This window comes from Ammospiza nelsoni, chromosome 21 (genome assembly GCF_027579445.1).
Source record: "Ammospiza nelsoni isolate bAmmNel1 chromosome 21, bAmmNel1.pri, whole genome shotgun sequence".
Classification (NCBI taxonomy): domain Eukaryota; kingdom Metazoa; phylum Chordata; class Aves; order Passeriformes; family Passerellidae; genus Ammospiza; species Ammospiza nelsoni.
Genome location: NC_080653.1, coordinates 9,426,010 through 9,453,079, shown reverse-complemented (window position 1 = coordinate 9,453,079; position 27,070 = coordinate 9,426,010). Strand labels below are relative to the sequence as shown.

General features: G+C 40.4%; 1 protein-coding gene and 1 long non-coding RNA gene across 2 annotated transcripts; one reads left to right on the top strand and one right to left on the bottom strand.

Annotated features, from left to right (window-relative positions):
* Positions 1-13,604: 13,604 nt before the first annotated feature.
* LOC132082745 (uncharacterized) lies at positions 13,605-17,398 on the bottom strand. Its single transcript, XR_009419854.1, has 4 exons — positions 17,349-17,398; positions 16,806-16,836; positions 16,001-16,076; positions 13,605-14,723 (listed from the first exon to the last, which is right to left on the bottom strand). It is a non-coding gene; the product is annotated as an uncharacterized LOC132082745 (long non-coding RNA).
* Positions 17,399-17,638: 240 nt separating this feature from the next.
* RNFT1 (ring finger protein, transmembrane 1) lies at positions 17,639-26,277 on the top strand. The gene is made up of 9 exons (XM_059487126.1): positions 17,639-17,690; positions 19,280-19,653; positions 19,993-20,069; positions 20,687-20,787; positions 21,395-21,548; positions 22,958-23,116; positions 23,884-23,949; positions 24,374-24,475; positions 24,651-26,277. The coding sequence occupies exons 1-9, from the start codon at positions 17,686-17,688 to the stop codon at positions 24,783-24,785; spliced, it is 1,173 nt and encodes a 390-aa protein (XP_059343109.1). The 5' UTR covers positions 17,639-17,685; the 3' UTR covers positions 24,786-26,277.
* Positions 26,278-27,070: the final 793 nt, after the last annotated feature.

The following is a 27,070-nucleotide window of genomic DNA, read 5'->3' as shown; positions in this document are numbered from 1 at the left end:
GAGGTGGATTGGTCACATCATGACACAAAATATCCAGCTGTTTCTTCCCAGCACAAGGACATGAAATATTATGAGGAAATTCTGACAGGCTACCTAACGCTGCTGGATATTCTGGGGGAAATCTGGATTTCCAAGAAAGGAGGAGATTGATGTGGAACTATGTCTGAGCTCACAGATTGATTTTTTCCACTTGATCAGGATTGTTATTCATGCTTTTTTATCTGTACAAATTTCCCTTTTTTCTCTGCTGGAACTTTATTTTGTGAGAAATTCTCTAAATCTAAGAAAAATTCGAGGTGGAGTATCCTCAAAAATAAGGCAAAAAGTGATCTGATAGGGTTAGATTTAGAAAATCAGATTTTAAACTTACTTAATTTGGTTGTGTTAAAAACATTCTAAGAGTTTATTAAGACCATAAGTCTCATTATAACAAACAGAACATCTTTTATAATCACATCTGTCTGCTGCTGGTTCCTGCCTATTCTGTTTCCCAATCAGATGGGAAGTTATTTGTAATGCATGTGGGGAATTTTAAAAATAATTTAGAATATATATTTAAATAATAAGAAAGGCTGAAAATGAAATGTTTCAGGTTAGTTTTTCCTAGTTAGCATTATAGGAGGTAGATGTAGAGATATAAATATAGATATATTTATCCAGAAGTGATATTTAGCTTTGATTTCTAATACAGCAGGAGAAAATAACTGACACACACAGAACCAGCCACTCAAGGGGGGAAAAATACCCAAACACTGTCTATAGAATCCACCTACAGATATGTCCTTGGAGAAAAACTGATGAGAAAATTATCAGGCAGATTTTTCCTTGCTGTTTCCTTCCTGGAAGTTTTTGCCTCTCCTAACAGCACAGCCATGGCAAGTGATATGTATCAGAATTCATCCATGCAGTTTATTTTGCACATCAAATTGATTATCCATGACTTCTTAGGCAAACACAGGAATGCAAAAAACATGTCAGCTGTTATAGACAGAATATATGGGCATTGCTCTCCTTACCTCACATTTAGAAAGAGCAGCAGATAATGAGCTCAACCATTACCTTGAGAATAAATTTCATTTCCAAGTTCAGGAGTATCTCTGGATTCTCATCTGTTTTGTGAACCAGAACTTACAGGTAGCTCATAACATTTGTCTCCTGAGCTGTGTTTGTCTCCAGAGTAATTGTCATAAGTGGGCAAAGGCTTTGATGTCCTCATCCTCATGCCTTCAACCATGATGACCTTACAGACTCAAAGCAATCACTGCAAATACAGAAGACAAGGAAAAAATTTAAGAAATAAAAGCCCTGTCTTTTTCCTTCCTTAAATTCCCAGAATTCATCTTCAGATTCATGCCTGTAGCAAAAAAAAAAAAAAAAAAAAAAAAAAAAAAAAAAAAAAAAAAAAAAAAAAACTAAAATATTACCCTTCTGTATGTTTCATCTGAAGCAATTGCTTGGCAACAAACATCTCTTGCTCTGCAGTGAATTTATTCACATCAGGAAAAACAGAGCAGAAAGGTGTCTGGTTTGAAAGTTTCCAAATCAGACACCAGGCACAAAAACCCAGAGTGACAGAACAGGCAAGACAAAACCTGGGACCATTCTGGGGACACACAGAGCATCTTTTCCATCTTTTTATCAACAGCCACAGGAAATATAAGACAACCAAAAGTTTTGAGATCAGCAGGTTTTGACAAACCAGTAATTAATCCTGAGCTGTAATAATAATAATGTGTGTTTGAGCAATATGGCATAAATATAATTATTCTTTGCAGATGTTTGCTCTTCATTACAATGGAAACTGTTCCATTCTGCACTGTGGTAACACAGTGGGATAAGCCCCATTTTTATGAAGACACCAAGCACAAGATGTTCAGTCTCAGAAGGTGAATTCCAAGACACTGGGCTGATAAAGGCATTTGAGATTCTGTAAAACATATATCATACAATAATTACATTTCATTACGTGGTTTACAAAAATCTATTCACTGAACTACAGAAGCTTGTCAGGCATTCTTTATTCCCAAAGAATAACATTCATCCATGAAAACAGTCTGATTTAAATAACTGAGTGCTGGCAGATGAAAATTACTGGATAAAGCAAATAGTGTCTTATTGAAAATCAAAGCTACAAGTTTGAGTCACTCTTACTACTGAGATACTCACACCTGACCAGGCTTTAGGTACTGGAAATGCCATGTGTTTTCAGACACATTGGCCTGGCTGTTGACAGAATCCTTGCAGGATTCTGCAGTGAAATCAAACAAGTCAAAGTCTGGAAGGCTTGAAAACTTGGCCCCTGAATGAGTGCAAAATGCAAGTAAAACACGAAGTTGCAATCACAAGACAGGAGTGGAGATGGAGCTGCAGCTGGAAGTTCAATCAAACCCCTTTGTGTGAAGTGAGGGACCACTACTCAGTTTTGTATTTGGCATCAGACATCAGGACCTGTGGAGCAGAAAACCAGGGAGAAGGCAAAACTTGTGCTGGGAAGATCTGAAAGATTCAGGGAGGAAATTGGTGGGAAGTGCCCTTCCTCTCCTGCAGACCCTGCACAGCAACTGCAGGGAACAAACCAAAGGCAGGAGAACACAGCACACGGATCCTAAAGCCACAAGGGAGCACAAGGGACAATCAACCCCCCTCCTGTCAGGTAGAGCAGAGCCTGTGTCAACAGGAATCACACACTCCCACTGTTGCTCAACAGATGTACTTGAACTAGAGATAAGGCACTTCAAAACTGCAGGGAAGTTATGTGCAAAAGGTGTTGCCTCCCGTGCCTCTCTCCATGCAGGGAGGGAACACCAGGCAGGATTCAGACACCCAATTCTGCAGTAAGGGAGGAAAAATGAGCACAAGAATTCTTGTCAATACAAATTATCCAGAGCAGAAGGTGGGGGACAACCTTATAAAGCAAAAGCACAGAGTCAATAATACATTTATAAATCAGAATACAGCAAGTACACTTACCACTGGAGAAAGCTGAGAGTAAATCTCTCCTGAAGAAGGCTTTAAGCCCATTTTCCCATTTCAAACCTGTATCACCAGTGAAGTGCCATAAATGAATATTCTCCTGCAGATAAAGTGGTTGTCTTCACCTTTTGGCAGTTGCAGTAAAAACAAAACAAATCCTGCAAGGAGCTTTTACTCCTGAGAGTAATCTCCTCAAAGAGTGAGGAGAAAGCAAGAGCTAAAATCACTTGCACAATCATGTTTCATAACTGTTCCTAGGCTGGTGCTATTGCTCTTTCCTGAGTACAAAAAATGCACAAACTTTTCTCCCTCTTCTACTAAGAGGGAAAAAAAAAAATCTGCTTATCTTTGGATACACAGAGACTTTGGAGGAGCTCCAAACAATGGAGCACTGTGTGCCCCACTCATCACACAGACACTGAAGAAAGAGTGTGGCAAAGAATGCACAAAGTATGTAATTACTGTTTCACAAGATAATTCCATTATTAATACATCCCCAAAGATAGCATGCACAGCGCTGCAGTTTAATTAGATGGTAACTGGAGGGGGTTTGAATTTATGAGGTAATAAATATATTTTGGACTAATAAACTCCAAGGCTGAAGTGTTTATTAATCTAGAATATAAAGATTACATAGTTGATAGGAGACAACCTCAGGTTGTGCTGAGATGCCTGTTGTTTATACACTTCAAAATTAATATTTTCCTCTTTTGGGAGCAAGATTAGAAAGCCAAGATTGCTGTGGATGGTGCTGAAAAATACCAGAAACTGCCCAACAGTTCTGTGTTCTCACAGGTAAAGGCTATTTAAGTCTCAGCAGATAGTGTGGTTTTTAAGGTTTCACCTTTTAATCAATTTATCACCTCCTAAACTATTCAGTACTGCAAATAAACTCCCTTCTGACACTGTCAGTGCCTCATTCTGATGGTAAAAACCACAGATTCCCCTGTAGGATAACCAGAGCCTTTACAAGGCTATCAGACCTCACCTCTGTTCCCCCCAGACTCTCAATTCCATCTTCATTTTCCTGCTCTTGCATTCACCTGCAAGACCGCATGAACAATTTTGGGAAATGAACATGGTCATAGAAACTTTTTGCCTGGTGCAGCACATGAAGGATTTGGGAACCAACTGTTGTGAGGATTTATATCCCAACCAGCTGTGCCAGGAAGTCAGAGGAATCAAATGGTCTCATCTATTAATTTGTCCTCAGGTAGTTACAACCAGAGCTTTATAAATTACCCCACAGCTCAGTCCATTTAAACCACATTTCTCTGCTCTTTTGGAAGTGCCAATGCCTCACTCAGGCAAGACAGAAGACCAGGAAAAAATGGGCATGATTGAAGTCAAAGACCAGTTTTGCTTAAGCCAAAGCTAAATTTAGGGCTGAGGGAACTGCAGAGAAAGAAAAAAGGAAGAAACATGAGGAGGAGAAACCTGTGGGATCTTGCCGGTGAATCAAGACTGAACAGTGCAAAGGAGCTGCTCCCATTCCTGGCTGAGTGATGGATGCTGGACAAAACCAGGGCAATGAACCCTGGCTGTGCCAAAGGAACTGTGGGGCAGGAAAAGAGGAGAGAGGTGAGACACACCACAGCTTGGATTTACTGGGGAGGAAAACCCTGCTTCTCTGAGCCAGCCTATGGTGCCAGCAGGAAGAAAGTATCATTGCCAAGGGCTGTAGAGATTTAAAGATATTAAAGAAACTGTTTATTAAGGAGCTTGGGTGATCCAAATAGAATTGGCTGTGTGTTCAGACAGATTCCAGGGTGTTCCACAGGTTCAGGGCAAAGGCCTCAACACTAATTCTTGAGAAGATCCTACAAATAAATCATGGAAGATGACAAAGAACCATTTCCAAAGCTCCTGCTCCTTCATTCCCAGGCTCACATCCTCTCACCAACTGCACCAAGTCACAGAACCAAGTTTCCAATATTAAATCTCCAGGCAGTGTGTTATTCATACAGCTTATGGAGATGTCTTTACCCTCTGGAAAAACAAAGTTTAAGAAAAATGGCTTCATCTTTGGGGAGCAGTTTAAGTCTCAGGATAACTACATTAGGAAATCTAACTCTATTACTTTCTATCTTACATTTTATTACAAGATTGGTAATAGGAAATTACCAAATAAAATTGGTATTTTACTCGGTAATTTTTTTCCATGGGCCTCGTCTAATATGAAAGATGGTGATCATCAAATTTATTCAAGTTTTCCTGTCAACAACATCATTAACCAAATCCCTCAATTTCAAAGTAAATAAAAGCATCTGGGCTTCTTGCACAGCAAGACTGACTTGCATATTTAAGCCTCATATATAGATGAATCTGCACTGGACCAAATTTGCATATTAATGAAGGACTAATTGCTCTTTGCAGTCAATTTTATGCAGATGAATTTACTCCTCTCAGTACAATTTTCATAATGTTCGGAAAGAACCAAAAAATGTAAAACTTTGTAAAAAAGTACACAAATGTTAGACAATCAAGGAAGAAATATCCTAATGGCTTCCAACAGCTTTACATTAAATTGTATAATTCATCTTTTATACTGTTGCTTTATTTTAACAGCCTCCCACAAAGAACAGAACAATCCATGGAATAACTTCAGCCTATTCCCCCTCCTCAGTCTCACATTTTAACAGCTTGTAATAACCCATTCTATGATCCAGTTTCCAGCTGGAAGGATGGAGCCTGAATTTTTAGGAGAAGTGAAATTTGCTAAACAGGAATTTATTTGCTCCCAGACATCCTCATGCCACAGGACAGTTAGGACAGAGTTTGTCCCACACATTTTTAAGGTGGTTTCCTATCCAGTTTTGCACTATTAAGGAAAAAATGTCCAAATCTTTGTTGAGCCTCCACTGAGGTAAAGTATAAAATATCAAAAGAAGGAGAGGAAAATTCATGGGAAAGAAAAACATCAAAAAATGCTAAGGAGAAAATTATAATAAAGGGAAAAAGATATGGAAGTAGAAGAGGAAGGGAAGTAGAAATGGAAGGAGAGAAAAATGATGCTTCAGTGTGTTTATCCAGGTCTGGCTGAAAAGAAAACGAGGATTTAGGAGAAAGTCCAAGGCAAAGCAAACAAATAAAAGAAAAAATGCAGCCACAAGTGTAGCCACAAAAAAGAAAAAGAACAGGAAAGATAATGAAATAAGAAATAAGTGAGAATCAGAGAGCACAGGATACATAAAGAAACAAATAAAAGGAAATACAAACCCCACAGTTTTTCCTCATTCTGCCAGAACAGAAGGGCAGAGTTAGTGGGAATGCTTCAGGAATGTGAATTTGCATGTATAGCCTTCCTCCTGCCAAAGAAAAAAGCCTTATTTTAACTGTGAAGACTGATAACCATAATATTTATATGTATCACAGAATCACTTACAGAAGACCATTTTAATCAGAAAAGGAATTGCATAAAGGAAAGTTACAGCTTTAAATGACTTGGAGGCCTTTGTAGAAGGAACATGGGAACACAGCTCACCTTCCCCACACCTGCCTTATCTCTGATTGCACTTTTTGTCCTTCTCTACAGCTTTTGCTCTTTTAACATCTCCTTTTTGAGGCAGAGAGAATTCACACAGATATATGATGGGTTTATAGTGGTACCAAGAAATCTTTTGTGGTTTTACTCTGTTTCTTCTCTAATTTCCTACTATCCCTCTTCCTGGGCCTTACAGATCTCCTATGATCCCACTATTTGGCCCCAGAGAAGCAACAGTTCATTAAAAAATTGTCATGTTCAAAATAAAATAATCCTCAGAATGAACATCTTTTGACTGAGCTGTCAAATTCTTCCAAAGAAGAACCAGAAAATCAGCCAGGAGGTCACTTTGGCATCTCTCCTTCTGCTCTTTCCCACCTTGATGGCTGAAGAATTTTTCTGGGATAAAATCACTCCTCCATGACCAATAAAAGCAAAAGTTTTATGGAGGTAAGATCCCATTGCATGGAGAAAAAGGGAAAAAAAGGCTTTAGGGAAGAGGAGTTGGCAGTAAATCTCAAACCAAGGAGAAGGACAGGGAAAATGCCAAGAGGCTTTCACTAGCACTCAAAAAAGAACAGGCCACAGAACAAAGACAAATAGAGTTACAAAATAATAACAGGAATAATTGGAAAAGAATGACAAATACTCCACCAGGAAAATATTGGAATGCTGCTGCTGAAGAATTCTCAGTGAGGAAGCAGCACTCAGTTCAGCTGGGCAGCCTGGAGGTTTGGCTCTTAAAAGTTATTTGACAACAAATTACAGCTCTTTGTGAATACTTGGAATTCTGGATTATTAATCCAAACTGTTTCCCTGTTTTGCTCATAGAGGAGAAGGAAGGGAAATGTTTCTCCTTTATAATTTCTGTACATTTATAATTTCTGAAACCTGCTCTGGGCACTGCCCCTCTTTCCCCAAAGATGTCTGGTTCAAGGCAGCAATGATGTGTGAATGTAAACAAAGATAATTATTCCAACAAGAACAAGATGTTCCACCCAAAATGATTTGCTTTCCAGTGCCTGAGATTCCTACTTCTAATCATCAAAAAAGGTTAACCTGACCAGATTTAATTAACCACTTAATACAAAAATAAAGATGCATAAAAAAGGGGGGAGGGAGCTCATGGAGGCAACAGTGAATCCAAATAAATCCCTCAGCAAGCACAAACTCTGGGCTGTTATCACCTGATTACACTGATGTAAGAATTCCCAAGTTTTTAGATCAACTAGGCACAGTTTTGCACTTGTCTATGTAGAACTTGATTAATAGATTGTTGTAATTATTATTAAACAAAGAGCAAAAAAAATAAAAAGCAAGAATCCCTAAAATTCAATGATAAAGTGAATAGTGTTATTTCTTAATACTGTGCTTCAAATTCATAGATGAAGCCAAGTGGTTTGTACAGATTAATTTCCTCATATGTATATGTGTGTGTGTGTGTGTATATGCAGATATCAGACACATTCTTAAGACAAAGTCACTATTTTCAGTGAAAAAAACAGTTATATTCTGGAATATTCCCTAGTAATGAAACAAAAACCTTCTATTACAACAATAAAGTAATTTGCAAGTATTAAATGCCATAAATTTGGAATACTGCAAAATATTTTACATTTCAAAGAATGTTAGGAAATATTATTGGCCCTGGATCTCTGGACAGTGTGTGCAGCACTTGCTGGTTGTGCTCAGAGTTACCAAATATTGAGTATTAAAGAGGAGAACTGGGCATCAGCCCTTCCATTTTCTCTCAGTAAAGTTTAAACATCCCTTAAAATAAACAATTCAGTGCAAACCAACAGATCTGCTATTGATTCATTCTCTTCATAAAAAGTAACAACATCGTGGTAAATTCAATCTAGTCAACGAGAAGTTTATGAGCCTAAATCTATCAAAAGGGCAATGAAAGCTAATATATAGTGATTAAATAACAATCTGTGAGGAAAAGACACCCAACTTCCAATTCCAGGGCACTGGAATCATCTCCTGATGAAAAATAGGGTTTGAATTGTTCAGAGGACACTGCAGCCATTTGCCCTTTTTAACAGCCTGGGAGTTCACAAGGCAAGATTAACTTATCATTGAACTGAAGTGGATCTCAAATAAAGTTTTTTTGATTAAAATTTCCATTTCTGTGCCTCCTGGCAGTGCCAATATTGCTGGAGCAGGACATCAGCTGCAACACCAACTCTGGAATACACTGCCATAAACTGTAAATCAGCTTTGTCCTACTTTAATATTGGTTTAACAATAAAAAAAGAACTTGGTTGCTTAATATTTAAGTAGTACAATTATCCCTTTAGAACTGATCCAGGAGGACCCTTCATGGGTACAGAGTGTGAAAACAAGGAAGGGAATGTGGGTTTGCTCCACGAGGAGGGTTTGATTTGTAGGGCCCAGCTGAAAGGTGAATTTGTGTGTGCTGAGGGGACTCTGGAGCAGGGGAAATCTGTCCCACAGTGCCAGGGACAAAACTGAACAACAAAGCTCAGAGCAGGGAGCTGGGAACAACATCCCTGGCCAGGCTGGTGCCTTGGTGTGGAAGCCCAGACACAAGGGTGGCTTTCTCTGTATGGAAGCCAAGGTTAGAGCAAGTAAAGTCTCCCTTCCCATTCTCCTCTCCTTCCCATCTTTTGTCACTTCAGGCTGAGTGAACACAGAAAAATGTCAAGTTTTGGGAGGAACACTTTAAACATGAGCTAAATGTTGTCCCTGAGCAGAGAAGCAGGAATGTTCAGATGGCAATTTTTGTGTTTTGGGGGAAGGTCAGAGAGGAAGTCCTGCAGGGTGAATCAATCACTGCAGGGCGATTCTGGGTGCCAGTGCCCATTTGTGCCCACCCTGAGGACTCTGCTGTGCCACCAGGGCATGGCCAGTCTGCCCAGCCAGAGGAGCTGTGGGTGCCATGGGTGCCATGGCTGCAGCACACACGTGAGGAACACAAGCACAGAGTTATTCACTACTCACACAGATGGGTAAGGCCACTCTGAGATCTCTGCAGACTTGTGAAATCAGGATGACGTGTCTGGAATTCTTCCTCTGCTCTCCACTGCTGAAGTAACTCAGGCAAATGCAAGTTGGCAGCTCCTTTAAAGACTCCAATTTACCCATTTTACATAATAACTTTCAGCTGCATTAAACACAAACACACAAAAAAACCCAGGTAGCACCAACAGTGAAATCTAAATTTGGATTACTCACAGAGAAAACACACGAATGCTGAATGATTTTGCAATTAAATCAGAAGCAAAATGAAGTCATTTTTACACTAAGCTGGATTGTCCATGGGACACATCAGCCTGCACCCAGAGGGAAGTGTAGGAGCAAAGTTCTGCACCTCCTGAGGCAGCTGAGGAATGGCAAATACATCCTCACACCTCTAGACCTGCTGGTTCCTCCCAAATCCAGAACAATCCAGTCTCCTGGGGCATTATAAAGCCCTTCTCAGAACAGCCCTGCCAAAAGCAAAGTGCACATTTCTGTATTAAAGATTCTTTATTCCATAGCTCCTGCTGAGTGCATGGCTGTCCCACTCCTTGGGTATTCATTTATTTGTTGCTGGGCACAAGAAAACCTGAAATCATAACTCTCAGATTGGATCCATTTGGTATTTCAATTTCCAATCTAAATTTTAATTAACTCTTTTACTTCAGCATTGCATTTCATCATGATGAACTACTTGGAGCAATACACAATACAGAAGCTCTATGGAGTAACTGAATGTAAAAATATTTACTTAGAAATTTCCATTTCTTTTTCTCCAAACTGTTAAAATAGAATGTACAGACCCAGTAACAGAAATATGAGGTGACAGAAGAGAATGGGCCAGATCCTGGTGAATCCACTCCATTTTACAGGCACATAAAACTGAACTGGCCTCAGCTTGATATAACTGATACATCTCAAAAATGAATGATAGACATGAAATGGCAAAAAGGCTGGTGAGCCAAATTCATCTTACTGGTTTTGGGTTTATTTTCTATTATTCCCTTTCTATATTTTCAAAATATTCCTTAATGCTCTTTCCTTTCAGAAGGAAATGTAAGTCTATCAAAATAATATTTACAAGCTCAGCTGCAGCATCCTCCATGGTAATTCAGCCTGGCTGTTTGCTCCTCTTTGTGAGGAATAGTTCTGCTTGAGCTCTCCAAGAGAAGAAAACAACTCTGTTTTCCTGATATACTTCAGATTCAAATTATTGAAGTGCAGGATGGAGAAATGAATTAGATAAAGGCAAATGTGGAATTCATACCTGGCTGCTGTGATGAGCTCGCTGGTAACTGATAAAGCTGTGAGTGTTAAAAGAACTTTAATGAGAAATGATATTGACCTAAGTGCCAGTGTTATCAGCACTACTGCCTTTAAAATAAATGAAATTTAAAAATATTTAACTTGCACTTCAGCAGTGTCCACTGACAAATATTTTAGTTTAATATCTACCTCTGACTTCCATTAAAATACCTTTAGATGAGAATATCAAAAGCAATTTCCATCTTAGTTTGTTACAGTCCCATAACTTTTTATGCTCTTATCATTAAAAACAATTCCACCTTTTTTCCTCTGAGTAACTAATTCAAAGACAGATGTAACACACATTTTTTGCTACCTCCTCTCTAAATTGACAATATTGTTTCTGTGCAGCCTTTCAGAAAGTTTCCAGCTGCAAACAACAGAGCCCAGAGCAGAGGGGCTGCTGTTCCTGGTTACTGCTGGAAGAAACCCCAAACTATAAAGTAACTCTCATGATTAGGATGAACTATCAATAATAATCTATTTTTTAAGTGCAGCATCCTATAAATCCTCCTAATTAGTAAACTAGATGTCTTCTTTTTAGCAAACAATCCCCAGCCTCCCTCCTTATTTATTTCCCTGAATTCAATTATGTTTGCACCTGCTGGCCCAATCACCTAAATGACAGATTCTGGATGGAAGGGAGAAGCTGGGCCATAAACAATAATTTCATTAGAGTTCAATTTAAAGGATTTGCCTGCACCTATTTTCTCTGCTTTATGAAGAATGTTGATGCTGTTTCCTCCTCTGTGGCTCTGCTCTCCTGTCAGGAGATGCAACAACAGCAACAAGAATTTCACACTGCTCCCAGTCCATCCTTCACTGCTGACTCCATTGGATTCTCCTGCAGGGGAAGGACCATTAGGATAAACAGGGAAGGAATGATTTCCAAATCTGGGCTGAAAAACTGATGAAAGTCAAAAAATTTAGTTGGTTGCTAAAAAGGAATTTTGTAAAATAAAGGTTAGGAAATATTTCTTTAGAATACAAAAATAACAGAATTACTTCTGCCATGAAAAGTCATGGAGGAGGAGGAGGAGGAGATATTCCTGATGGTATTTACCTAAATTTTACTTTAAAATCCATCTACTCTCAAAATCAAATCAGTTATTTCCCCCAAAACCTTCCAGAATTAAATTCAGTCTCTGGATGACAAACTCTGAAAATTTGGGGATGGAATTTAAGCCATTCTCTACCTTGAAGGATTAAACAAGATAGAGATGGATCCCAAACTGTGGATGTTGAAACTCAACAACATCCAAACCATCACAGCTCTACAGCTCAGGTGTTCAAAGAAAACCACATTTCCTCCCCTCACCTGCAACACAACAAACCTTCAAAATATGTTCTGAAGCTGTCACACCTTGAATGTTAAGCCAATATTGGCAGAATTATCAATTTACAATATTTATCTCCCAATGAACAGTAATTGGGGTGAGTGTGTAAAATTGGATTTGTATAAATGAAAACAGCAACCAAAGGGGAGGCAAACAGGCAGCTAAAGCCCTGAGAGAGGAGCTTTGGAGACAGGAACTGCACAGCATTTTTATGTAACACGTGGGGAAACTGTGCAGCATGGGAGTTCTGAATGTTAATTCTGCAGCTGTACTAAATCCAGTGTGTCAGACTCTGTCTGCAAGCAAGCCAGATTTAAGGAAGCACATTTGTACTGCAGCATTGGAGGCTGAAAAATGGTTAACTTGGTGAAGTTCTTCAGGAGGAAGTTTATCTAGGAGGCTAAGATGAATTCCAGTATTCCTTCAGCAGTGTTTCACTTCAGAAGTAGCTCTTAGTTAAATAGTTAAGTACTTTCCTAAGTATTCTTTCATTAATTCTCTCCATTAATGAAGAAAAGCATGGCATGAGCTAGAACTCTTCAATTAAGATAATGATTATCATAACCAGATGTTTTGTTTGACAGCTTGAAGGATATGGGTGTGCTGTGATTTAGCTCAGAGATTTTAGTTCAACTCAAGACTTCCATTAAATAACCTCACCCTCATCTCTGATTGTATCAATCACAAAACCCCCATTCTGAGGAGATGTTTGGGGTCTCTTTTTTTGTGACAGAAATGTAAACAAGCTGCTGAGGGCTGGGGTTGAGCAGAGCAGGCAGGAGCGGGGCACATGGCAGGGAGATAACAGCCGTGGTGAACAAGCACCCCGTTATCTCCCTGGAGCAGGCACAGGAGCTGGGCCTGCCCTCACCCACGGCTGCAGACAAAGGCTGGGGCAGGGGGAAAGCCAAGGATCAGCTTCCAATGCACCTCAGCACTGCAAACAGCACCCAGCTACTGACAGAGCTGGGACAGAAACACGGAAGGCACAGGGGAAGTTCTTCTGTGGAAATGAACTTGTAGATTGCAAACGTGGTCTGGTCAAAAATTCATCTCTAAAATTCATCTCTGCATTTCCTCCTAAACCAGACAAGCCTGGCCACTGTGCTTTGGCTGAACAGAAACAAAAGTTCAAGTTAGTGGTTGCTTTCCAAAACAAAAATAATTTTCAGAGTAAGGAGTACTTTAATTTCACTCTACCTTCTAAATTAACGCCTCTGTCTTAAGTTTTACAGCCTGATTTTACAGACAAAGCAATTACTTTTAAATTTGGTAAGATGTTTAGTCAACTTCAAGCAAAAAAAAATCCTTTTCATACTTGTAAAGTGTTATAGGCATAATCTGGATGATCTAATTACATGACAAACATGGTCTGATTCATGGATAACACCTCCTAATAAACGAACACACCTCTGGTAAAATAAAATCTTTTGTTAGAGAAGTAGAAAAGGCCCCCACATCCTTAAGAGAATTTAAAATATTGTCACCAAGCTAAAAACAGCAAGTAAATATTAACTCTGTGAAGTGCAAAACAAGTTTTATTGACCTGTGAGGTAAATATTGACTGAAATGAAGCAAATATTTATGTCCTGATGTTAAAGGGATGAATCCCCTTCACCACAGCAAACAAGATTTTGTCTACTACATTTCTGGGTTTGCATTTATTCCAAAAGGTCTGAAAGGAGATATTTCCTTTTCCAGACATCTGCTTTTTAAAAACAAAACTGTCTTTCCTCAGTGACTAAATTGGATGTGCACCCAGAGGGCTGCAATATTGTACAACACACAGGTTTGACAAATTGCTTTCAGACAGAAAACTCACTTGACTAAAACCTGACCAGACAACAACATCCAGGACCCCTCTTTGATCCCTGAAAAGGTAAACAGAGAGTCAAATTCCATTTTATGGGTTATGGTAGGAGATTAATTTGGGTTTGGAACATGAAATGTACTGTGTATCACACACGGTGGCATTGCCAGGGCTGTCCTGTGCAGGGCCAGGAGTGGGACTTGGATGATCCCAGTGGGTCCCTCCCAACTCAGGATGTTCTTTGATTTAACAAGGAAAATACAGAATAATTAAGGATATTATAACTACTAGCAGGTACTACAAATGGAATATAAATTAACAAACCCATCTACTCCTTCCTGGTAAATACCCTCATGTTTACACACATGAGAATTCATTGTACAATTGAACGATCCACACGGGGATTCACACGTTCAGATGAGCAAATTAGACGAGAAAAAAACCCCTAATTCTGAGAAACTTCAAAGATCCTGTTGAAAATTCTGGCACCTTTAAGGACACCCATTAGAGAATAACCACGTCATGATCATTACATCTTCTGACCTAAATACCTCCGTAATGCCCTAAGAGCAGCAATTACCACACACCTCCCGAAATTCCTGCACATCTGAATAATTTCTGAGTCACTGGATTGAACAGATCCCCCAGTGTCACTACAAGCAAAGGCCGGTTCAGGAAACGGCTTCTCCACCTGGTCCTGATGAGCACGGGAGCTGCTCCTGCCTGCAGATAAAGACAGAGGCTGAGCACCCTCCTGTGCAGGGAGCAAAAACTGCAGCTGTCCTTTGTGGCTCCGCCGGCTGATTCTCATTCAAGGCTTTATCTTCGCCTAAAAAAAAATAAATAAAATAAAACAAGACTCCGGGATCTAATTCAGCTTTGGAACAATGACATGAGAGCACTGCAGAGGAATTACCCTCAGTTTAGAATGACTTCACAGGAATGAGCAGGCTGCCCTACACAGAGGGCTTGTAAGATTTCTGGAAACCTCAGGGAACGGGGTGATGTCATTGCAACACAAAAATATCTGCTTCGAATTCCTCACGAGTCTCCTTGACAAAGCCTGGAGGATCGGGGTTCAGCAGTGAAACTCAGCCATCACCTCAGGGCTGTTCTTCACTGTCTCGGATACAGGAGCTGTTTGCTTGGGCTCAAAACACAAACTGAAGTCAGGGCTTGTAGAGTTGCAGGAGCCAGTTTTGAAAAGATGGAGCACTCAAAGCTCAGGAAACATTTGGATTTTAAAGGTTATTTGAGCCTCTTGGCAGGACTTTCAAATCCTTCAAACAGTTTAAACTAAACTCTCTTAATTTTGCAGAAGTCTTCCATGCTCAAGCAGCATTTTGGGTAAAATGAAGACAAACCAATAAAGCCTTTGAATATTCAGGACATTCTGCTATCCTACAGACTCTCACCAAAAAGCCCATTTTTTTATCATATCATTAACTAAAATTGCTTTCCCTGTATCTGAGATCAACTCCTTTAAATTCCACCCCAGATGATGCTGCACACCTCATTTTAAAGCACCAGCTCCCTCTGATGAAAAAAAGGTGACACAAAAGGTGAAGATGGTAATCCCTTAACCTGCTCAGTTTTCTGCAGAGTTCCTTTAGGACACAAAATATATTCTTCTAATATTTCTGCCCATAAAACAAGCTCTCAGCAACTTCTAGGAGGGAGGAACTGTTGCTGCAGAGGTCAATACTGAGCTGCCAGGGCATCCCAGGCAGAGCTCCACAAGGATCAGAGTTTGTTCCAAAGTTTTCATGCACTGAACAACCCCAGGAAGAGCAGGTACACACTGATGGAAAGTGCTAATTGCACCAATTAAGGAGGTACCACCTGTTCCTGGGAGGATGAGAAAGTCTGGGACACTTCTGAGTGTATAAACACCTGAAAATGTGCCTGGGCACTCTGAAATTTATTGGTGTCCTGGGAGTAGAATCCAAACACAGATTGGTAAATTTATCACCAGGTATTCCATGACCTAATGTGCCCAATGCCCATGGGAAAAGACTTCCAATTTTCTGTGAATAATCTCCCAAATCTCTCCTGTGTCAGGAGTTACTAAATCCAGAGGTCATTAATGGCACTAGGAAAACATACCTGTTAAATAACAACATCTCTGAAGAGTTACACACCTTCTAATGAGCTGTGAATTGGAGATAAATCAGCAAGTGACCTGCATGAACAAACACCATTGATTAATAAGCTGCCACGAACTAATTTCATATTTTCAGTGCATGTGGCAATGAGAAACAGTTTGAGAACAACGTGGATTTAAAGCTACATTTGTACTTTAATGCATTTTATAATTACAAAAAAGAAACAGCTGAACAAATCTTTTATATTTATACCCTTCCAAGCGATGTACAGAAGGCATGCATAATTTCCAATCATAAAACACTGTTTAAAAATAAAAGATTTATAATTGCTCTCCCGGATTTGAGAAGCAAATTAAGACTTTTTTCACATTGTCCTCCATAATCCAAACATGATGTGAGTGAGTGACTGAGCAAAGAGTGGGAGAATGAACAATATGGCACAGCAGAAGCCAAACACAACAGGTTTGTGTTATCCTTGGAAGGATGGGGACATGGCCATAATATTTTTTGAGTGCTTCCTGCCAGGCATCTGAAATCTGCATTGGTGCTGTTACTGAGCAGTATTGAGATAATTAGAAAGAAAAATTACACAAATGAGAAAGGTCTTCTGAGTTCAGAGGGCCTACAGGAGTATGTTTAATACTTTAGTATATTTGTAATAACCAGCGCAGGTTTCTTCCAATCCATCAGCCACAGCCCAAGCAAAACGCAGAGGATATGTGACCTGAACTTTCCAGTCGGGAAATTCTAGGCACAGTTTCCAAAAACATCATAAAAGTAGACCAAATTGCCTCCTCAAAACCTACCTCCAAGAGACACAGAGTTTTCAGCTACTTCCTTGAAAATAAAAGAGAATATTTGTTAGATGGTGGCACTGAACACCAGGCCACTTAACTCTTCCAAACACTTAATTTTCCACTTCATAACTTCTACATCTAAGGGCCCATCCTTTCCTTCTCCAGGGCTTACTGACCCCACAGCATTGCTGTATTCAAACTTTGGAATTAAACCAGCATTTCTGTCCTAACTCAAAACAACACAGCGCCGATTTTCAAAGCTGCTTAGATATTAGTCCCACTTTCCGTGTGAGCTGCATACCTAAACACTCTTTCTAGAAAAATATCTGAGCCAGGGAAAACAGATGCCATTTCTGGACGCAAACTAATTTATTCAAGAGCATATTTCAAAAGAAAACCTGTATCTATCTCATTCCAAGCCGCTCCCAAGAGCTACGGCAGCATTAACTAGGGCAGCGCTTTCCTCAGGTTTCCTGGGAGGCAAAGCCAATTTCCAGACAGCAGGACTCCCTTAATCGCCACCGACAAGTAATGACACCGCAGTACACATACACTTTTATATCCATCCCTTCATTTCCTTCCTTATTATTGCCCTCCCAGATTAATTTTAATTGAGGCTTTCAATAAAAAGCAACAGGACCCTCCCCCTCGTTTTGGCGGGGTTGAGGCTGAGGGGAGGCGCGCCCTCCTCACGGGCCATGGCGGGGCCAAGGCCGCGACGTTGCCAGAGCAACGCCCAGCTCGAAACCTTCCTCCTCCTCCTCACTGCTCTCCTTCCTCCTTCTCCTTCCCTCACGGCTCCTCCTCTTCCTCCCCCCGCCGCGCCCTCTCCCACCCCCTCGGCCCCGGCGATGGCGGCGGGCGGCGGGCGGGAGGCGCTGGGCGCCCCATGAGGTACCATGAGGGGAAGGGCGGGAAGGGGCGCCCGCCGCGTCCCCTCACGGCGCGGGGCAGGGAGGGGGACGCGGCTCCGGGGTCACCCTTTCCTTCCCTTCTCTGTGCGGGGATCCCGGCGGTACAAACCCACCGAGGGTTCCCGGGATGGGCCGTCCTGAGGAGCTCCGGGCGGTTCGAACCCTCCCGGGGGTCCCGGCGAGGTGCGGGGCAGATCCCGGAGAGCGGGGGGAGCGGCGGCCCCGGGAGACGGGGAATGCGCCAAGGGGCCTTTCTCAAGCGCCTTATTTTAGTTAATATTTGGGACGGAGAACAAGATCTGGGTGCATGCGGGAGTCTTCTCTGAAATCCCATTTAATAACTCGGTGATTTGAAAGTTTGTGCCAGGGGCGGTGCGATCCTCCAGCTCCGGCTTTTTGAGCACCGAGGTGTCATTTCTTGCAGAACCCGGACCCAAAACACCAACGGGGCAAATGAATTAATCTTTTTTATTCCTTCCTGTAAAAACATCTCAGTAACACTGCAACACTGTTCATTAGTCATTACCATCTCCACTTCATCGGTTTTGTGTGCAAAAAAATACAGAACGAAAATTTAGGTTGTTTTGAGGTATGATGTCATCTTTGGCCAACAAAACAAAAATAGTAGTAGGAGGAGCAGCACTTGTAAATATTAGTAAGTTCTCATATTCATGTGTTAAAGTGGTTCTACTCTTTAATGTTACCTTCTTTTTAAAGGCTAAAGAATTTGAGGTTTGTGCAAATGCATCCAGAACTTTGTTTCTGTATCCCTAGCGAACATAGCTGTGAAATAAATATTTTCAAAGAGGAATCCATAAGAGTTTGAACAGTAGGAAATGGATTATATCAAAATTCTCAGTGTTTCAATATTACTCCATAGTGACAAGTATTGTGTCAAATTCAGCTTCGAGGCATTCTCCAAAATCATTACTCTGATGTCACACCAGTCCAGAGAAGTTGATTTAACCCTATTTGATCCAAATAAAGACTCACAGAGAAGTGAAAAAGTGCCCAAAAGACAACCAAAAAATGCCAAAGGAAAGACAAATCAGCCCTCATTTGGCTGCATTTCATTTTTCACTCTTTTAAATGCTTTAGAAAATGGCCTAACCTGGTTCTGCTCCCTTCCCCAGACAGGATAATCTCATTAATCTCATAATGGCCCTCAGTTTTGAGCATGCACTGGCTTTTGACTGGACTTGTCTGTACAGTGCTCACCAATTAATGGATGCATGGAAATGCACTCCCTGCTTCCTTCCCATCAGCGTTTGCTCCTTTTCTGGCCCACTGCTGTTGCTATTTTTGTGAAATTATGCAGCACTTCCAAGATCTCTCCCATACAATCCAGTGCTGGTCTCCTGTCCGGTTCTGATTTGCACTTTTAGCTGTTCCTGAGGCAGCTGGGAAGATCTGCACAGGGAGGGAAGGAAATCATTTTAGTTTGGGAAAACACAGGAGAGGGGGTGTGACAAACTGAGGCAGGATCTCAGAGAATCTTGCACAACCTATTGGATTTTATTTTCCCGAATGATTTATCTCTTTCTTTAAACTGTTTATATCCCGCTCCAGGAGACACAGATCAGAAGGAAGCCCAGGAGCAGCCATGCACCCCGACTGTGCCCATCTCCACAGCATCCAGGGCGATGACTCCTCCTGCTCCTGCTCGGCCAGGCTGGCTGCAGAGGGCTCCTCCTGCCCCGGGGATGTGCGCATCCAGCTGGGCTCCAGCGCGGCGGAATCCCGGGACACCCCGAGCTCCCGGGGCTCCCGGGCGGGCTCCCAGAGCCGCGGCCACGGGGAGGCAGCGGGGCCCGAGGATGCGGAGCTCGAGGAGCAGGGCGGGAGCTCCCTGGCCGAGCTGCGCTGCCTCCTGCAGTGGCTGCACAGGAGCCTGCCCTACCTCCTCATCCTCGGCGTCAAACTGCTCCTGCAGCACAGCACTGGTAGAGTAGAACCAAAGCGGCTCGGAGGGAGCAGACCCTCCTCCCCTTCCCCCCCCCCCCTCCATGCACTAATAACCCTGCCTGAAATGTAATTCGATTTATTTTTAGCTTTATTTTTATTTGCTTTATTCATCAGAAAGAGAGATTTACTAAACTGCATTTCAGTGGCTTCTGTTTCCTTTGCTGGCATATGTACAATGTGCTTAATTATCCTGGCTTGAGAGTCTGAGCTATTCATTCTAATTACAAAGACATATTAGAAGTGGCTGCTTTTTAACCCAGTTCAGTGATTTTTTTTTTTCCTTTTCATGTTTATAACTGATCCTATTTTCCTAATAGGCATTTCTCTTGGAATTGGGCTGCTAACAACTTATGCATATGCAAACAAAAGCATAGTAAATCAGGTTTTTCTCAGAGTAAGTATCACGCTATGCAACAAAATATTTTAAGTTAAGCAAGACTTTGACAAGTTAATCCATTTTTGAAAGAAATGTGAATAGACATGATGTTTTATTTACTTAATAACATTAGCTATCAAGATAGAAGTAAAGTCTTAATGCTTCTGTACATGGGAACAGCTCAGATAACAAGGTTTGCAAAAGTCAAGGGGGTGTTTTTTTCCCCTCTGATTTGACTATTGAAATCATTTTTATGTAAGTTATGGATTACCTTCTTAACTGTATTTGTGGGATGAAATAGGAGTTGACAGTTTAAACCTTCAGCTCTATGTTCACTCCCAAAGGGAAACCTTCTGTTTCTTCAGAGTGGGGTGGGTTTGGTTGTCTTTAGAAAAATCCTTGGTACACCTAGAAATTGGTAGGCTGAAAATACTAAAAGTACTGCTTTCCCTTTCCGTTGAGGTCTCCTATTTTATGGGATCTAAATCTATCTATTTATTTTATCTAGGATAAATATCTAGGATTTATCTAGGATATTTATCCAGGATAAAGTCCCCTGGTAACCTGGTGTTAGGGATGGATTCCAGCCCTGTTCTGAGGCAAGGACTGCAGTGTGTCTGCACAATCCCTTGCAGGAACGGTGCTCCAAGCTGCAGTGCACGTGGTTGCTGCTCTACCTGAGTGGATCATCTCTCCTCTTGTATTACACCTTCCACTCTCAGGCCCTGTACCACAGGTAAGTGTAAAACACCTCTACCCCACCATAAATTATCCAGACATGAACTGGGGACACTTACCTGCTGTTTTTCTTTAATTGTGCCATTGGTTTGTCTTTCACTTTAATCTCCATTCCTCCCCTTCTGCCAAATTTAACAGGTGCTGTCCTTACAGACAGTATGCTGGAATTTCCTAGGCTCCATGCTTGATTTAATGGCACAACTGTACCACAGAGAACATTCCTGGCTCTGACTGCCAGCTCTGACCCTTGGGAATACCAAACGTGGCATCCTGTGCAGTTCATGACTCCAATTGATTTTTCCCCCTTGACCATTCTGTAGCTGCAGCCTTGGCTGGAAACCAAAGGCTAAATGCCAACCTGAGACAGCAAACTGAGCTCTGGAGGATGGGGCTGTGATGAAGATCCAGCAAAGAAGGTTCCAGGATGGAAAACTTGTCAGAGATCCTCAGTGATCCATTTACAACCAGCAGTTCATTTTCTTAGCAAATGTTCCCCCTTGGTGTAAACCAGGTTTCCTTTTTTAATTAAACCTGCTGTGATAATCTCAGGTTACAGTTTCCTCTAAATAGGGTGCTCCAGTAACTTCTGATACTTTTTTTTGTAGCTTAATCTTCTTAAGCCCCACTGTGGATTTTATGAACTTTTGGGAGGTGCTTTGGATTGTGGGAGTCACAGACTTTATTCTGAAATTCCTCTTCATGGGCTTGAAGTGCTTTATTCTCCTGGTGCCTTCTTTTATCATGTCCTTTAAATCCAAGGTAAGGAAACAAGCTGTAGTTTTGATTCCTTGTGAAGATTCTCTTATGGTAAAAGTAACTAATTATTAAACTCTACCCAGAGAAAAACCTTTAATTAAATGTCTGTATATAATCCACCACTACACCGTGGGCAAGAAAACCCTGTGGATTTCATGTTCTTCTCTGCTTGGTGCTAAAAAAGGTTTTCAGTCAGATCAGAAACAATTGCTTGTATTATATCATGGGATAAATGGGTTTATTTCTGGCTCCAAGTTGGGGGTTGAAGCAAACCTTTTATTTTCTGCTCTGTAGGAATGTGTACACAGGCAGTTGGCCGGGAGCAGCTGGAGCACAGCAAATTTTGCACATGCTCAACAAGAACTGTCAAGATTTTAAGATCTGCACATGCATACAGCTGGTTTTTTTCTGACTCTTCAGAAATAATCCTGAATTGTCTTTGTTGTTAATAAACTTAAGGAATATTTGTGTCAGATCAAGGAATTTGATGCATAGCTTAATTTCTCAAATCAGTGAGGTTTAATAATTTTCTCAGAAGCTTACACTCACTGGTGGTGTATTTATTTTTATCTGCTTCCTGAGGTGAGGCAGGCAAAACCAATTACATTTATCTTAAAATTGCAATTACTAGTGCTGGTTCAGAAAAAATAAATTAGCAAGTACAGTTTGATGTGGTAGCATTTGAACAGGGTGTTTTGGGACGTTTTTATCTCTTATAATGTACCAGAACAAGTTCTTCTGAGGTACAACTGCCTTCTCTAAATACTGATTTATAATCAAGATCTCTATTTTTTTTTTTCTACAGTGATGTAACATGAAAAAAATTTACTGAAAATTCCATTACAACAAAAGTGGTTGAACTAGAGAAAATCTGGTTAATAGTGGGAAATTGTGGCACTATCTAGTTTACATTATAGAAAGAGTTACAAATATAATTTTAAGAAAACCTTAGTTTATTACTTTTAAATTTAAACTAAATATTTATTATACATGTGCACACACAGTGTATGTGTAATGAGCCTTGGTGTCACTTTGAAACCCTGAGTGCAGGACACAACTCTGGCTCATGACAAGCTGATCCTGTGACCAAATTTGTGTTATTCTCCTTTTTCATGTAACTTTACTTTTTTTAATGCTTATGAAATCAAGTCTGACAGCCTTGTTAAGTAGGTAGGCATTTACCAAGCCATCCCAATTCAGACTATAATTTGATTTTCTGCAGTCCAGCAATCAATTCTGCTACTGTTACATGGACAGTTGAGAGACTTATCCTCTGATCTTTTTTTGATGTGCTTCACATTTAATTGTTTAATTAAGAAGCTACTCCAAAGAATAACAATGCATCTTTTCTGTGTATTTTGCACATTTTTGAGTTTTAAATCTTGAGCTGTTCCTTTGCATGTCTTGCTCAGGGCTACTGGTACCTGCTGTTAGAAGAGCTCTGCCAGTATTACCGTATGTTTGTCCCCATACCAGTGTGGTGCCGTTACCTCATGGCCCATGGGGGGCTGGACACTGCCCTGGGATGGACCCTTGGCATCCTGCTGGGCCTCCTCTACCTCATCCTCAAGGTATGCAAAGCTCTGTGCTCTTCTCAGGTTCTATATGGAATTCTCCAGTGGGTTTCTGCAGGAATGATCAGTGCAGGGTTACAGACACAACACATTTCTGGATGTTCCCCTCTGAGCTCACCGAACTCGCTTCAGTTTCACTGCTGCAGCCTTGCAGAACTGCCTCAGGACTCAATATCATCTTTATGTAGCAGTGGGTTGGGATTGCAAAGCAAAGGACACAGCTACCATGGGTGTGCTCACATCACACACACAACTGGCAAAAATAAAGATAAAATTACAGCTAAAAGAGTCACCATTTTCCAGGAAACTAAATTTTCTCTGCTGGAGCATCCTGTGTGATGCTAAACAAGTTAACATCTTCCTGCTGACTCTCTGCTTCTCCAAGAGCTCATGTGTCCCAAATGTCACCAGTTTGGCTTTAAGAATGACCAACACTTCCTCATGCTCTGCTACCTTAATTCCAGGACCGAGGACCATTGCAAATATGACAATAATGCTGATCCATTGCACTCCAGTGCTTCATTTCAGAACCTCAACACTCTTAAAAACCAGGCCCCTACTGGGAAAACCTTCAGCCTAAATTCTTCATTTGGTTACATTTCAGACATTTAAAGCAGGGTCAGGCTGAACTATTGCTGTGCTCTTATGATTCCAACATCCAACCAGCAGTGAGACTTCCAGTGCTGGAATCAAAAGTTTGGGAGCTTTTTGGTTCACAGTGAAAAAAATATTAAGCATAACTCAAGTTTTCTTTCCCATTTCAGCTTTTGAGCTTTTTTGGACAATGGAAGAACTTCAGGCAGGTCTTACGGATATTTTTTACACGCCCAGTGAGTACTGAGTTCTCTTATGACAAAACCATGACCCCAATTCACATGAAAATCCCTCTGGAAATTCCTCATTCCCATTCCTTTGTATTGTTTTAGCAATAAACAAATGCATTTTTAAATGAACCCCTGTATACTCATTCTCCCATTTCACAGTCTCAGTTCCTTGACTGAATGACAGTGGTGTCACCTGAACAACAACAAAAATCACCCACAAAAAAATCTGCACATCCCTTCAGAAAAAAGGATGTGAAATAATCCTTTTTGTCCTGCTTCTACTTTAAAAATTAGCTATGTTCCTTCAGATGAGGGATTTAAGTTTCCCTATAGCAACCTTTCTTCCAAATTCCTTTCTGTCCTGGTATTTGGGAGTGGCTTTTTCATCCCCCTCAAAATTAATATTTGCTGCAAATCCTTTGTTTTGCAGCACTATGGGGTGCCAGCCAGCAAGAGACAGTGCTCTGAATCTGATGATATTTGTTCCATTTGCCAAGCTGAATTTCAGAAGCCTATTCTGCTGATCTGTCAGGTAATACACATAATCCCTTTTTTTTTAAATTAAAGAATATTTTAAAATAACGTTACACAAGACAACATACAATCAGATGAGTGTGTGTTTGATGAATATTTTTAAAAATCAGACTGTACAAATAATACAAATGGAAGAGCTTAGAAGCTCTAAGTTGTCATTCTTTTCATTCCAGCACATATTTTGTGAAGAATGCATCTCTTTATGGTTTAATAGAGAAAAAACCTGTCCACTCTGCAGAACTGTTATTTCAGACCATGTTAACAAGTGGAAGGATGGAGCCACATCTATGCATCTCCAGATTTTCTAAAGCTTGTCAAACAACTTGGGTTCAGTTTGTTTGTTCACACTAAGGTTTTTCAGTTTACTGCACATTAAACTGTAGGTGGCACAAGGAAAGTTTCCAAATTCCACATACCATGTATTTAAAACCCTGCAGAAAATGGCAACTTGACCTTTTCTAAGTAGAGAAAACTTTTCAGAATGAATGCAGAAAAAGCCAGCATTGCTTCTCTTGTGATTCTCATAGGAAACAGACAAATCCTTGAAATGTGCTGCATTTCTTAATTCAACATTTTCTTTTAGAGGTTCAGTAGGGTTCCAGACTGTACTAAACTCTATTTATCCTTCTAACACAACTCAAGCCAAAAGGTCAACCTGCTGATTTTATTAAGATTATGAGCAAATTTTATCCTCTGGACTGCAGTGAGAGTTAGAGCTGCTTGTCACTCCTGGCATTAAAGATCTTTCATGCTGCCCAGTAAATGAGAGAAATGAGATTTTTAATGCACCTGGAACAGCAACTATTTCTCACTGCACCTGTAGATAAGCACAAGAATAAGATACTTCCCCTTTAGGTTCTTGTAGGCTTCTAATGGATCCTTGGCTTCATCTTTTGGCTTTAAACCAACCACTGGATGTTAGGTTTTTACTTAGCATTTTATAAAGCTGGTATTTTTAAAAGAAATCTTTAATACTATATTTTTGTCATAATAGGAGCCAGATTTTCTTACAGGGGAGAATCTATTTTATACTCTATTTGCAATTTGTAGTTTGCATAAAAATCAGAGAGAATAAATGCATTTTAATCTATTTGTTTGGTGCATGTTGAATAAAGGAAGCAGATTCCTTATTGTTTTGGTATTAACTCATGTAAGCACAACTGATCACTGCCAGGTATATTTTTCTGGTTGAAGAAAACAAAAATCCTTCAAGTGTTACAATTTATTCATGATTTTTAATATTATTTCTAGCACTAACTTCTGTGTAACCTCACTTTCTTCCCTGATTTGCTTTTTTCACTTTGCTGTTCAGATCAGACTGAAAACTTAACTCAAATGATTGTCACAGGAAAGTTACATTTAGTTACCATTAACTCCAGCTTCTCTTGCCTGAAGACATTTAGGAAACTTGTAAATTCAGGGAAAACAATTAGAAAGTGAAACACTCACTTGAATACCCCAAAGGCACAGCTCCAAGGGCAGAATCCAGAATTCAGAATAAAAATCTAATGAGATGGAACATTCAAACTAAGAAATATCATTACATCTGGCCTGTAAAGCTCACCAAGATTATTTTATGGAGCACAACAAAGTGTTGGTGCTTTAAATCAACCCTGATCCTTTGGTCTTTGTCTACAGCATTGTAGGAACAACTTCAGTAAGTGTGGAGATAGGTCAAAAAGAGGAATCAGGGAACATTTTCTCTTCTTTCTCTCTTTCTGTTGGTGTTTCTATCCAAACCAAATAATATTAACAAAATGTTTTATTAAAAAAGCAAGAATAAAAAGAGATGTTGTTCAACTGGTTTGGATTTACACTTCATCAATCAAACAAACAAGTCATTTTTAAAGTGAGTACCTGACATGCAGAATTGCATCCTCTGTGATCCAGGAGCCCCTCCTGGTCCAGGCCAGCAGCTCTGGCTCTGCAGGGACACACAAGGTGACAAATGACAACCAACAGCCACTTTTTAAGAGCCCAAGAACCCAGGGGAAAGCAGCAGAAGGAATCTCTCTTGGGTCTTCATTTCTGAGGGAATTCCTGCTGCATTTCCCATCAGAGCTGTCAGCAAAGACAATGATTTACATTTCCTGTTACACTTAGGGCCTACCTCCTTCCTAAAATAAAAACAAATAGGTCACTTGGATTAACATATGTTTAAATTTGCATTTAGTTGCTATTCACATCCACCTTCTTTAGCTCTTGAGGATATTTAGCTGCAGTAAAGTGTGAGAGATGGAAACCAGGACAGGGATTACCTTTGTTTCTGCTAAGGCAGCTCAAGGTGTTCCTGCAGACAGCTCCAGATGGATTTAGCCTAGAAAAGAGCAACTGGAGAAGTTGATAAATGGGACCTGTGCACAAGGATTTGCAGGAAAAATATTCAAGTAATTTGCTTTGTTCTTAAGGATTTCTCCTTTGGATAAACTGAACTGGGAAAATGAAACAGCAACAAGCCTGCTGCAGAGAGAGAATTTAAATAAACCAACCAAACCCCAAACATCTGCCCTAAAACCACAACAGCCTCAATGTTTGATGCACTTTTTGATTAACACAGATTGGGACTTAATACTGAAAAGAGAACAGACCCAAA

What these genes read in the sequence shown, in the direction of transcription:
- RNFT1 (XM_059487126.1), top strand. An exon ending in GCTCCTGCAGCACAGCACTG is followed by an intron (nt 19,654 to 19,992) that starts GTAGAGTAGAAC and finishes TTTTCCTAATAG; the next exon opens with GCATTTCTCTTGGAATTGGG. An exon ending in GGATATTTTTTACACGCCCA is followed by an intron (nt 23,950 to 24,373) that starts GTGAGTACTGAG and finishes TTTGTTTTGCAG; the next exon opens with CACTATGGGGTGCCAGCCAG.